Below are 13,948 nucleotides of genomic sequence, written 5' to 3'. Positions count from 1 at the left end.
TGCGAGCGCATCCGGCCACGGGAGGCCTAACTCCGCCTTCCTCGGGCTTCCGCCCCTATAGCCCTGCAACTCGCGCGTCATTGGCCACGCCCACGCCTTGCATTGGAAATCGCCTGACGCAAAGTCAGACCAGCCCAGCTAGCTCAGTGGGGTCTACGGCGCACTGACTGGCAGCTGCTCTCCAGGGTTTCTGGGGATTGCCCTACCTAGCCCTACCTGGATATGCCTAGGAATAAGCCTGAGGTTTTGTTGGAAGCCGCCCAGAGTGGCTGGGGAAGCCCAGCCAGATGGGCGGGGTATAAACAAATTATTATTATTATTACAGTATTATTATTATGTCTTCCTTCTGCATACAAAGCAGATATCTTGCCACTGAGGTACAACGGCAGGCTATGTTTTCTGCCTTTGAGTATCCTAGGTTCTCTTTCACACCTGGGCTGTATACATACTTCAGCCTTTGAAGCCTTGTACTCAGCAAAAACATCATCACATATGTGAAAAGGGAAAAAGGTGGGGGGGGGGGGACACCAGCCACACACAGTCACATAAGTGTGTCCACAATGGAGTAGCATGCAAATTTATATTGGTTTCCCCCCCTTTCCTAATGGATTTTCCACAAACGGGAAATCCAGTTTGATTGGGGTGGGGGGAGTGCATTCTGCCACTTAGATAAGGACAGACGTGAAAAACGTGCATACATGGGATGCATCCAATCCACTCCAAAATGATATGTGTACACACATCCTCTCTTTGCTCCCAGCTGGGCGTTTATAGTGGGATTGGTGCTCATGCATGCAAGTTCTTTCCTGCATCTATACTATGTTGTTGGCATCAACACTCCCCAACTTAATCAGAATTTAGCCCTTTATGAGGGAAATAACTTGCTAACAACACATTTGCAATTTAGGGTGCTGCTACAATCTGGAAGCTCTCCCCCACCCCCCACTACACAAACAACATGAGTTGTGCAAAGGTCTATTTCAGACTAAACCCTGTACACAGTGACTTGAGAATAAGCACATTTAATTCAGTGGGACTTAATTCTGAATAGGCACGCTTAGGATTGTATTGTATTTTATTTTATTCAAGTTGGCACCCTTGTTTGGAGCTGAGAGTCCAGCAACATGGTTAGTTTATATTCTTGCAATTTAGCTATCAAATAGCAAAGTTCATCACCATTGTATTAAGATGTTCCTGCAATTGTTTGTTTTCAGGTGCTGCTTGACAAATGTCTCAAGAACACCTTGATTGCTTGGTTCAGGATTTAGCTGACTTTTATAAGTATCCATTATTTTAAAATTTTCACCTACTGCGTGAATAAATTGACATCATTTTTTAATTTTACAACTACTTATACAGATACTTTGCTTTGGAGGCTAGGACAGCTGTCTTTAAATGCCCTTTTAGATGAACTAGAAGATGGCTCATTAGGGCTGCCATACATCCGTAATTTCCCGGACATAGCTGGGATTCGTCTGCCAAAAGTAGCGTCTGGGTGGAATTTTCTAAAATCAGTTAAAATGTCTGGCATATGGCAGCTCATCTCGGAAGTCTTGATTTTTTTTGGTGAATTTTCTTTAAAAACCTCGGGGTTTTTTGGAGATTTTGCAAAACAAAAACAAAAACTCAACAACTTTTTGAAATATGGCAACCTGTATAATAGAGGGAGAAGCTGGCAAAGGAAAAACAACTCTCCTCAAAAGGATTGCCTGGTTGTGGGCTAATGGAAACCAACCTTCGATGAGAAAATTCAAGCTTGTTTTCTTTATCAGTCTGAGCAGTACTCAGGCTGGACTGTATGAAACAGTGTGTGAGCAACCTCTTACAGAACAATATGAGATGGGCAAACAGGAGTTTTCTGTTTGATGGATATGATGAATTCAAACCCCAGAGATGTACAGAAATAGAATCACTGATCAAAGACATTTGTAAATTCAGTCGTTGTTACTACAAAGACTGAGTCAATTAGAAGTTTGAGGCTTTTTGGGTCGCTGATTTATGAGACAGGTGATCTGGCTGAGGAAAGTGCAAAACAGCTAGTTAGAAATGTATTGAAAGGCCAGTTAGCAGAGGGCTTGTTGTCTCAACTGGATACAACAGATTCTTTTTTTCAGAAATCAGGTCAAGAACCATATGAAGACCCCTTTGTTTGTAGTTATTGCTTGTGCCATCCAAGTGGGGGAAACTACTTTAAATCCACAAAACAAAACATTCTCTTCTCTACAATACATGATTTGCTGGCGGGGGAAAACAAGCACAAGAGCAGAGGGATTTGTGAAGACCATTTTCGCCTAATAATAATAATAATTTACCATTTATACCCCGCCCATCTGGCTGGATTTCCCCAGCCACTCTGGGCGGCTTCCAACTGAATATTAAAAACAGTACAGCATCAAACATTAAAAACTTCCCTAAAGAGGGCTGCCTTCAGATGACTTTTAAAAGTAAAATACCGGTAGTTGTTTATTGCTTTGACATCTGGTGGGAGGGCGTTCCACAGGGCAGGCGCCACTACCGAGAAGGCCCTCTGCCTGGTTCCCTGTAACCTTACTTCTCGCCCCTGTGGAGATTTAGCACTAGAGGGAGTATTTGACCACAAATTTGATTTTCAGCCTGAGGATTTCTCCAGTGTGAAAGAACAAGTCCTGCTAGCTATAGTCCTCATGAATAAATACACAGCTCAGAGACTAAAGCCGGTATCTTGAATTTTTCATAAGTCTTTCCAGGAATACACTTGGAGACTTTCAAGTTATTAACATCCAATTGGGATAAGGAGGCGGCCAGAGGGCATAGTTACCTTCTATGAATGAATAGCATCTCAGATATTATTAGTACATACCACAGTTTACTTATTTTTCTTTCTTTCTTTTTCTGTATACTTATAGATTATAAACTCAATCCACCAGAAAAATTATCAGGCACCTATCAGCCATTCATCAGCAAGACAGTCTTTTTGGATTGCCATCTTCCCATGATCTGTCATCAGAAATAGAATCCATGAAAAAGGAAGGAAATTATCAAGTGGAAGAAGTGCTAGTTGCAGTTCTTGGAAACTCATTTGTGGAGTGTGCCATTAGTAGAATAACAGGGCATTCGAAATGCACAAGGGACAGAAACATTTCCAGTATGACCTGTAAAAAAAAAGTGCAACAATAACCGAAACACTAAATAGCCTCATCCTTATTTTATTGTACAGTACATCATATTGTGTACTTGCATTATATGTTCAAATAATGAGAATTAGGTAGATTTGTATTTAAATGCAAACTGAATCAAATTGCTGTTCTATCCCAAATTATAACTGAGTGGTAGGGCATATGTTCTGCATGTAGAAGGTGCCAGGGTCAATTCTTGGCATATCCAGATAGGGCTGGCAAAGATTAGTGCATGAAACTCTGCAGAGTTGCTGACAATCAGTGTCAACAGTAAGCTGAAGGAATAGCTCAGTTGGTTAGAGCGTGGTCCTCATAAAGTTGAGGTCACAGGTTCAGTTCCTGTATGGGACAACGGCATATCCCTGCATTGCAGGGGGTTGAACTACATGATCCTCAGGGTTCCTCCTAACTCTACAATTCTATGATTCTATAATGCAGGTAGGCCATTGGTCAGACTTGGTGGAAAATAGCCTCATAAATATAACAAAAAACTTTGGAGACTGTCAGACTCTTAGTATCTGAAGTTCCACATTAATGCGGACTGCCGTGTGATCTTTGGATGAAGGGCGATGTACAAATTTAATAAATAAAATAAATAATAAAAACAAATGTTTGTGCAAAGTTGTAGAAAAATATATTGGGGCCAGCTGTAAGACCAGCTGTAGTTATAGTACTCATTACTAGGCTGATAAAATGTGAGCAAGCGGAACAAGGCCAGCCCCAAACATTTTGCTGCTTGAGGCAGATTAGCAAATGGTGCCTCATCCCCCCCCCCCCATGTCAAGGTACATTGTACACAAAACCAGCCTGGTTATTTGAATATTTGAAGCAGAAGATCCCGCAAGGACCCCTTCTTTTCCTGGCTGTAAAAACAGAAAAGTAAATTAAATAACATAACAATTTGCTGCCCTTTCATGATACCCAAAATTTGCCTCCTTCTCTGCCTAATAGTAGGGCTGGTTTTGGATGGAGACAACTTCATGGATAAAGCTTTCTGTAATGCCTTTAAGGCAATTGTGCAATTTGTGCATCTGTGACGTTGCACTCAATGAAGTTCTCCAGGAACAAGTCATTTCAAAATTAGCTTCAGATAGCTTTCCGAGTTTTGTTTCATTTGGAGTCCCATCAGTTATAAAGTACTGGCTTTGCCTAGAGATAAGCAGCTTTAGGGTTCATTTTAGTTGGACTATTTCCCACAAGTGTAATAAAAGTGTTCTTAATGCTCCTTAGAGGCTTGTTAATAAGATTAGAAGAAGGATTGTAATATTTGTAGTAGATGACTATCCGATAAATGTCTAATCTCCTTTTTAGGAGAAAGAGGATTGTTAAAGAAACAGCCTTTTGGTATAAATCCCAAACAGTAGCAATTGTTAACTTTCAGCAGCTTATGAGCATTACCAGGCTGTTGCTAATTAAAATTCTTACACAGAAAAGTCATGTCACCCTGGCCTTGACCTGCCTCATATGATTGCAGCAGTTGCCCTGAATCAGTGGAGACTTGGAATGTGTTGATCACCTTCATCACTTAATTTATTGGGCGAGCAAATGGCACGCCGCCGGAACATTAATTGTCTTCACACTTTATAGCATGCAAATATAATCACTAGGTGACCTTGGACCAGTCACTGTCTCTCAGACTAACCTTCCTCACAGGGTTGTTTGGGGCTAAGATAGGGAGGGGCAGAGTCATGTATGCCACTTGGAAGAAATTTTACAATAAATAAAATGATATCAATGCCCTTTAACTCAGTGCTGGTTTTTGTTTAATAATAATAATAATAATAATAATAATAATAATAATAATAATAATAATAATAATAATATTTGTATCCTGCCCTCCCTGGCCAAGGAGGTTTAGTTCCTGTGACCACTCATGGACCATCCATCACAATTTGTCCCATGGAAGAGGCTTACTATAATGACATGAACAAGAAAGAATATTCAGGAATTCTAAAAACTAAAAATGAGTGATATGGCAAATACATTTAAATAATACAAAACTGATCTGAACTGTCAGTTTTTGTCTGTCCAAACCAGTGTAGATTGTAAATGTAAAAATGTAAAGTGAGACTAATATACTTAGGGGAGCAACACAAGGATGTGCACACCCTGTTGTGAGTGTGTGTGTGCAGGAAAATGTTTAGTGCTCTAGTGTCTTCCTCTAGTGTAGGCTAGTGGTTAACAGTGCAGTCCTAATCATGTCTATTCAGAAGTGCTACTGAATTCAGAAAGGCCTACTCCCAGGTAAGTGGAGTTAGGATTGCAGCTTAAGTGTGTGAACTAGGAACCAGGAAACCCTTGCTTTAAATATCAAAGTTAGATTGCTGCAACGCGTTATACGTGGGGCCACTTCTGAAGATGGTTGAAAAATTTCAGCTGGTGCAGAATTTGGCAGCCAGGTTGCTCACCAAAGCAAGACAGTTTGAGCATGTAACACCAATCTTGGCCCAACTGCACTGGCTGCTGATTAGCTTCCAGGCCCAATTAAAAGTACTGGTTTTGACCTATACAGTGGTGCCTCGCAAGACGAAATTAATTCGTTCCGCAAGTCTCTTCGTCTTGCGGTTTTTTCGTCTTGCGATGCACGGTTTCCCATAGGAATGCATTGAAAATCAATTAATGCGTTCCTAGGGAAACCGCCTTCAGACCAGGTCCGGGGACAGTCTGTCCCCGGACCTCTTCTGAAGGCTGGGGGGGGGACAAGGGCTTTTCTTCCCACCCCCAGCATTTTAAAAAACCCTGGGACAGCGGAGGACTTCTCCGCTGTCCGGGGCGATCTTAAAATGCTGGCGGGCGGCATTTTAAAATCGCCCCGGACAGCGGAGGACTTCTCCGCTGTCCGGGGCGATTTAAAAGCCCCTGGGAAGGCAGGCAGGGGGGACAAAGACTTTTGCCCCCCGCCAGCCTTCAGAAGAGGTCCTGGGGGCAGCGGGAAGCGAAGCGCTTCGCTTCCCCGCTTCCCCCCGACGTCTTTTGCAGCAAGGGGCTGCGGGGAGATCGCTATCTCCCCGCAACCCCTTGCTTCAGAAGAGGTCCAGGGGCAGCGGGAAGCGAAGCGCTTCGCTTCCCCGCTTCCCCCGGTCTTTTGCAGCAAGGGGCTGCAGGGAGATCGCTATCTCCCCGCAACCCCTTGCTTCAGAAGAGGTCCGGGAGCAGCGGGAAGCGAAGCGCTTCGCTTCCCCGCTTCCCCCGGTCTTTTGCAGCAAGGGGCTGCAGGGAGATCGCTATCTCCCCGCAACCCCTTGCTTCAGAAGAGGTCCGGGAGCAGCGGGAAGCGAAGCGCTTCGCTTCCCCGCTTCCCCCGGTCTTTTGCAGCAAGGGGCTGCAGGGAGATCGCTATCTCCCCGCAACCCCTTGCTTCAGAAGAGGTCCGGGAGCAGCGGGAAGTGAAGCGCTTCGCTTCCCCGCTTCCCCCGACGTCTTTTGCAGCAAGGGGCTGCAGGGAGATCGCTATCTCCCCCCAGCCCCCTGCGACCCTCCCCCGGCTGGAGAGGTGACACGCGCCTATGGCAGGAGCCTCCATAGGCGCACGTCACCTCTCCAGCTGGGAGAGCGCGCGCGGGGCTAAAGCAGCCCCCTGCGACCCTCCCCCGGCTGGAGAGGTGACACGCGCCTATGGCAGGAGCCTCCATAGGCGCACGTCACCTCTCCAGCTGGGAGAGCGCGCGCGGGGCTAAAGCAGCCCCCTGCGACCCTCCCCCGGCTGGAGAGGTGACACGCGCCTATGGCAGGAGCCTCCATAGGCGCACGTTACCTCTCCAGCTGGGAGAGCGCGCGCGGGGCTAAAGCAGCCCCCTGCGACCCTCCCATGGCTGGAGAGGTGACGCGCGCCTATGGAGGCTCCTGCCCCGCTCGGGATGGCAGTCCCGGCAGGGCAGACAGCTCTGCGCCGCCATCCCGAGCGGGGCGGGACTTAGCGCCCCGCTCGGGATGGTGGCGCAGATCTGCCTGCAGTCCCAGGACGGCAGACAGCTCTGCACCGCCATCCCGAGCGGGGCGGGACTTAGCGCCCCGCTCGGAATGGTGGCGCAGATCTGCCTGCAGTCCCAGGACGGCAGACAGCTCTGCGCCGCCATCCCGAGCGGGGCGGGACTTAGCGCCCCGCTTGGGATGGCGGCGCAGATGTGCCTGCCGTCCCCGGACGGCAGACAGCTTTGCGCGGCCATCTGGAGCGGGGCGGGCTTCTCCCCCGGCTCCCGATGGCCGTGCAGAGCCCGCGCAGATCCCGGCAGGGCAGACAGCTCTGCGCCGCCATCCCGAGCGGGGCGGGACTTAGCGCCCCGCTCGGGATGGTGGCGCAGATCTGCCTGCAGTCCCAGGACGGCAGACAGCTCTGCGCCGCCATCCCGAGCGGGGCGGGACTTAGCGCCCCGCTTGGGATGGCGGCGCAGATGTGCCTGCCGTCCCCGGACGGCAGACAGCTTTGCGCGGCCATCTGGAGCGGGGCGGGCTTCTCCCCTGGCTCCCGATGGCCGTGCAGAGCCCGCGCTGATCCCGGCACGGCAGACAGCTCTGCGCCGCCATCCCGAGCGGGGCGGGACTTAGCGCCCCGCTCGGGATGGTGGCGCAGATCTGCCTGCAGTCCCAGGACGGCAGACAGCTCTGCGCCGCCATCCCGAGCGGGGCGGGAGCCGGGGGAGAAGCCCGCCCCGCTTGGGATGGCGGCGCAGATGTGCCTGCCGTCCCCGGACGGCAGACAGCTTTGCGCGGCCATCTGGAGCGGGGCGGGCTTCTCCCCCGGCTCCCGATGGCCGTGCAGAGCCCGCGCAGATCCCGGCACGGCAGACAGCTCTGCGCCGCCATCCCGAGCGGGGCGGGACTTAGCGCCCCGCTCGGGATGGTGGCGCAGATCTGCCTGCAGTCCCAGGACGGCAGACAGCTCTGCGCCGCCATCCCGAGCGGGGCGGGACTTAGCGCCCCGCTTAGGATGGCGGCGCAGATGTGCCTGCCGTCCCCGGACGGCAGACAGCTTTGCGCGGCCATCTGGAGCGGGGCGGGCTTCTCCCCCGGCTCCCGATGGCCGTGCAGAGCCCGCGCTGATCCCGGCACGGCAGACAGCTCTGCGCCGCCATCCCGAGCGGGGCGGGACTTCTCCGCTGTCCCGGGAAGGCAGGCGGGGGGAGCAAGGACCTCTTCTGAAGGCCGGCTGTGGGCGAAAGTCTTTGCTCCCGACCGCCAGCAATTTAAAACAGGTCCCCGGAGATTTCCCTATGGGCTTTCGTCTTGCGAAGCAAGCCCATAGGGAAATTCGTCTTGCGAAGTGCCTCCGAAACAGAAAACCCTTTCGTCTTGCGGGTTTTCCGTCTTGCGAGGCATTCGTCTTGCGGGGTACCACTGTAGTCTTAAATGGCTCAGGACTGCAATGCTTCAAGGACTGCCCCTCTCCATATGAATCGACCCAGACCCTGCCCTCATTATCCATGGCCCTTCTTTAAGTGCCCTCCCTACAAGAGGTCCAGAGGGTGGCAACACAGCAATGGTCTTTTTCTGCAATGGCTCCCCATTTGTGCAATGCTCCCCACAGGGAGGCTTGTCTGGTGTCTTCATTACATATCTTTAGGCAACAGGTGAAAACATTTCTCCCCGGCCTTTGGCTAATTAAACAATCTACGGCCTTTTAAACTGAAGGAGGGTTATTGTTTTTGTTTGTTACTATATTATGTATTTTTCTGTTTTTATATTGTAAACTGCTCTGTGATTATTGGCTGAAGGGCAGTATAGAAATTTACTTCTTATTTATTTTAGTATTATCGGTCCCAAATTATTATTTTCTGTGTGGATGTGTGTGTGTCTTTGTAGTCAAACAAGCTGTTATATAGTAGCTCAGTCTTCCTCTTCATGGAACAACCCAGTTGGAATTATTGCAAGAATTACTCAGGGCTGCTTCAAAGTGTACGGGAAAAACCTCCGGGGCACAGGCTATTGGACATACCAAGTTACCTTGCCACTTTAAAAAAAAGTTTACTATTTTAGTTATGTCATTTGGTTTTTATTATAATGTGTTTTGTATTTGTTTGTTTTCCCTCCACCTTTTTCGTTGTAATTATACATGTGGTTCCCACCCCCTTCCTATAAAGTCATTTTGGAAAATTATTTTTTAAAGTCCAGAATTTTATTCTGATTTCTGTTCCGAGCCACTGGGTGTCACTATTTCTCTATGACTATAATCCAGAGAAAAATCAGAAAGAAACAAAAAAAAATTCAAGTAACCCAATAACGTCTTTGGAATAGAACTGTAACTCGTTTTATACCAGGCTAATAGAATTCAAGAGCAGATTGGGGCTTGTCCACATCTGAACATTAGTTGTTTAGTCATGTCTGACTCTAGGTGACCCCATGGACCAGAGCACGTCAGGCACTCCTGTCTTCCACTGCCTCCCACAGTTTGGTCAAACTCATGCTGGTAGCTTCGAGAACACTGTCCAACCATCTCGTCCTCTGTCGTCCCCTTCTCCTTGTGCTCCCAATCTTTCCCAACATCAGGGTCTTTTCCAGGGAGTCTTCTCATCAGGTGGTCAAAGTATTGGAGCCTCAGCTTCACGATCTGTCCTTCCAGTGAGCACTCAGGGCTGATTTCCTAAAGAATGGATGCGTTTGATCTTCTTGCAGTCCATGGGACTCTCAAGAGTCTCCTCCAACACCATAATTGAAAAGCATTAATTCTTCGGTGACCAGCCTTCTTTATGGTTCAGCTCTCACTTCCATTATTAAACCCTTTGGATATCCCCAGGTATCTTAAATGGGAGACTCCACGCCCTCACCCCACTTGGCAGTCATCCATGAAGGAGATCTGAACATTATCAAGCTGTTAATCCACTCCCCCCCCCCATTCAGATTAGACAGTAGTAGTTCACACCAGCACGTATTTGAATTTGCATATAAAGAGCAACTTTGGTCTTTCCCATTCATACTAGTGGACAGTGTGCAAACTTGAATAAAAGGGGGGCTAAGTAAGCCCTGTCCCACATAATCACATGACGGGGTCACGAACACCATTTGAATAGCAAATGGGGGGTCCTCAAATATTTTATGGGGGGGGCAGAGGGACCCCAACCCCTAGGAGTTGACTCCTGTGCCAGTGGATGTTCTCTTTTGTCCCTGCCTTCTAATTTGTCAATTCTGTCATGTCAATAAAGTACCAAAGGTAGCACACAGACTTTGGGTTGTTGGTTTTTTTATATTAAAAAAAATCCTGCCCAGAAAAGCAGTTAGGCAGTTGTAAATTCTCAACACACTTCAGATTACTGTTCAATATCTGTTGTAGAAACTTCTGATGTGGTTTGCTTGTGCAGTTTTCTGGTTTTGTGCAAATCGGAGGGATCAAATGCGAGAGAGAAAATAAAACTACACTCCTCCATTCAGGAGCCTGGAGGAAACCGTTACAGGCACAGCCAGAATAACAGCATTGAGGAAGTAGTGTCCATGCAAAGGGGAATACAGTGGTGCCCCGCAAGACGAATGCCTCGCAAGACGAAAAGCTCGCTAGACGAAAGGGTTTTTTGGTTTTGCGTTGCTTCGCTAGACGAATTTCCCTATGGGCTTGCTTCGCAAGACGAAAACGTCTTGCGCTTTTTTCTTAAAGCCGCTTGAGGAGGCGCAGTTGTGACGGACCATGCTTCGCAAGACGAAAAACATCGCAAGACGAAAAGACTCGCAGAACGAATTATTTTCATCTTGCGAGGCACCACTGTAGCAGAAAGTGATGATTGATCCACCTACCCAAAAACACAAACACAAATTGTCTGCGAGCCCAAATGCATGATTTAGAACAGGGATCAGCAAACTTTTTCAGCAGGGGGCCAGTCCACTGTCCCTCAGACCTTGTGGGGGGGGGCGCTATATTTTGGAGGGGGAAAAAATTCCTAGGCCCCACAAATAACCCAGAGATGCATTTTAAATAAAAGGACACATTCTACTCATGTAAAAACACACTGATTCCCGGACCGTCCATGGGCCGGGTTTAGAAGGTGATTGGGCCAGATCCGGCCCCTGGGCCTTAGTTTGCCTACCCATGATTTAGAACCTGGAGGAGTTTCTTTCTTCCACAGCTCCCTCAATGAGGGAATCTCCCTTCAGCTTTTCAGTGAGCCCTAGGCCAAAAGGACTTCGAGTCCTGGCAGGTTCCCAACTCTACCCACACACTACACCCCAGGATCACTCTGTTTTGGGTGCAAAGTGTCAATCTAGGCAGCCTTATCTAAGCATACTTTCTAACAGGAACAGCACAGGGAAGAAAATATCTGTATCTGCTGAGAGGATAATGCAGCAACACTTTGCTCATCCATCTTCTGTGTGTCAGAGTACAAAATGCACGATACCACTTTTCTGTTCTTATAGTATTATACTTCCCACATTTGCCATGACAGATGTGACATTTCTATTGACACACTGCATGTATTGCCTACATATCTCATGGCCTTCAGGCTATAGGACAAAGTGCCACCTCACGTGAAGAAAATCTTTCTGACATCTGTGGCAAGCAACTGTTTATTTCTAGTTGCCTGAGGATGTAAATCCAGCCTGGAATCATATAAAAGTGTTTTCTTAGCTTTTTGTGTGATGTTAAAAGCAACTGGGGAAAAAGAAGGCCACAACGACAGCTAAAGATCTAGCAGAAAAGCAAACACTTTTTAAAAGCTCCCCCCACAACCGAATAGATTTCTAATTTTGTGGAGCTCTTGAGTACAATGAAACTTTATTTTCTGAATGACCAGAAATATGTTAAACATATTTGTTTACTTTGGAGTTCAGATAAACAGACTATTTGCATATATATTTGGGATTATCAGGCAAGCTGAAGGGTTGATAGAGGAAAACTTCTTCTTTTCCCTTGTGCCTCCCCCCCCCCCTGTTTGACCCATGAAAACTATTCATCCTCAGCAATGTATATATGAATGACAGTGTCTGTCAAATAGATAATGGCTACATTATGATAGTAAGCCATAGCATGGGAACACTGGTTCTGGTCCTGCAAGAAAAAATGGATCTCTGATCTTTCAAGAAATAAAGTTCTGCGAGTGACTGGCCAGCAGATCAGCAAGTGAAATATCTGGTGTTCAACAAAACCTACATTGCTGGCATATTTTCAAATTCTTCCCGTAGAAGGGAATTTAGTAGCTATCCAAATCCCAGATTCGTCATTCGGGGAACAGGTTGGATGGGTCAGGGGTCATCCTGTGTCTCAACCAGAACAGTTCTGCCAGCCTCTGCTCACAAAATGACACCAACATTGCTTTGCTACAGTAGTGTTTCCTGTTCCATCCACTAAAAATTCAGACAGGCAGAATGTGGGCATCCTTGCTATGGTAGCCCTCATTATTCTATTGAATAATGCAATAAAGTACAATACATAATAAATAAAAGCCGCAACAAAAATAATTAAAAATCTTGTATCATCTAGCACAGCACATTACAAATTCTACAGCAGATAGAAAAATCTGCCAAGACCCTCAGAAGTTTAAAGTGGCCAATTGGGGGTGGAGATTGAGAACCACTGACATAGACACATGTAACTGTAGCCTGATGGGCTTTTTAAATGCAAGAAACCTCATTTGGGAACAAAGAGAGATCAGAAGTTGGGAAAGGGTCAGTTGACCCCCAACCCTTGCTATCATGGCCATTTGTATGTATTGCAGTTTGGCCTTATATAAACACAACACCACTGTATAAGGACAGAAGCTTTCACAGCTGGAGGAGACACAGCAACCTATTAATATGAGACATGACTCATTGAAGCCTCAGAAGGATAGCTAAAGGCTTGTTTAAATAATGCAGTCCTCACACGGAGGCACTGAAAAATATTTACCACTGTTGGAACTTGAGAGAAAAACTTTGTTGGCCACGAGTGGCATACTCTCCATTTCGGACTGCTCGCAGCAAGTGTTGTTCTTTTCACCTCAGTCAATGTCTACTGTTATGACACCTAAAATGTAAGAAAACATAATGAAATTCAGCTTGCATTTATGAAATGGCACACTTCATTCAGTAATAAATATTCAATATGTTTTGTACAGGTAAATGGCTTTGTATTTTACAGGTTACACTTGCAGAAAGAAATTGAAAATGTGGGTTCTTGTTGGTGCATGTACTGAACTGGAAATGAATATGTTGTTACCACCACCATCATTTAGTTATTGGCCAGCATTCCAGTTGTCTACCTGAGCATGTTTTTTTCAGCCTACTTTCTGTTGTGTATGTTCCATGATAAACCTCTAGAGAGCCTCTGCTATCGCTATGTAAATTTATTAGTTCAACAATACTGGAAGTTTATTTTTGGGGAGGATCACAGGGCACAATGTACTTGCTCAAGGCAGTGAATGTAGGCCAGTCTTCTGCCATATTGTCAAAAGGGTCCATATACTTGCTTTCTGATCCCACTTGTACAGTTTTAATCTTTGTGGAGTGGTTACTCTGTCACATCACATAGTAGTAGCTTTAAGTAACCATCGACTCTGCACTTAATGGCCTAAAGGGGTGGGAGGAGTTCTTTAGATCAGGGGTTTCCAAAGTGCGGTCTGCAAGCTTCATTGAGGTGTCTTCATTCAGGGGGTCAGGATTGGCTGAGGGTGTAGCCAGATAAAACATTTGAAGCACAGCAGTGAGTACTAGGAAGATCCCTAGCCAGGCTGTAGGAGAGCCAAGGTAGCACAACAGGAACTGCAGAGCAGAGAAGCACAAGTTCTTGAGCCAGGCCAGAGCTCTTCTGAGGCCCAGGGTGGTAGCCTTGTTAGGACAAAGTTATAAGCTCAAACAAAAAGCAGCTGGTCCTTGGCAGCGGCCCCTGGCCAGCTTAG

The 13,948-nt window shown here is 47.0% G+C and overlaps 1 protein-coding gene and 1 long non-coding RNA gene across 3 annotated transcripts in view; one reads left to right on the top strand and one right to left on the bottom strand.

Annotated features, from left to right (window-relative positions):
• The first annotated feature begins 345 nt into the window (after nt 1-345).
• NLRC4 (NLR family CARD domain containing 4) lies at nt 346-5,176 on the top strand. The gene is given in 10 exon segments (XM_081187124.1): nt 346-1,853; nt 1,855-1,923; nt 1,925-2,122; nt 2,124-2,209; nt 2,212-2,274; nt 2,506-2,702; nt 2,706-2,744; nt 2,750-2,803; nt 2,807-2,887; nt 2,893-5,176. Coding segments are annotated over 10 exon segments (1,260 nt in total). The 5' UTR covers nt 346-1,644; the 3' UTR covers nt 3,157-5,176.
• Nucleotides 5,177-11,833: 6,657 nt separating this feature from the next.
• Nucleotides 11,834-13,948, bottom strand: part of LOC308583821 — a 57,986-nt gene continuing 55,871 nt past the window's right edge. For both annotated transcript variants that reach the window (XR_014006426.1, XR_014006427.1), the window contains exons 3-4: nt 12,961-13,077; nt 11,834-12,123 (exon numbers count right to left, since the gene is read on the bottom strand). This is a non-coding gene — a long non-coding RNA (uncharacterized lncRNA). The remainder of the gene's footprint in view (nt 12,124-12,960; nt 13,078-13,948) is intronic.

The sequence above is a fragment of the Podarcis bocagei genome (assembly GCF_964188305.1).
Source record: "Podarcis bocagei genome assembly, chromosome: 3".
Classification (NCBI taxonomy): domain Eukaryota; kingdom Metazoa; phylum Chordata; class Lepidosauria; order Squamata; family Lacertidae; genus Podarcis; species Podarcis bocagei.
The sequence above is the reverse complement of the archived record's forward strand: the minus strand, read 5'-3'. Positions and strand labels throughout refer to the sequence as shown.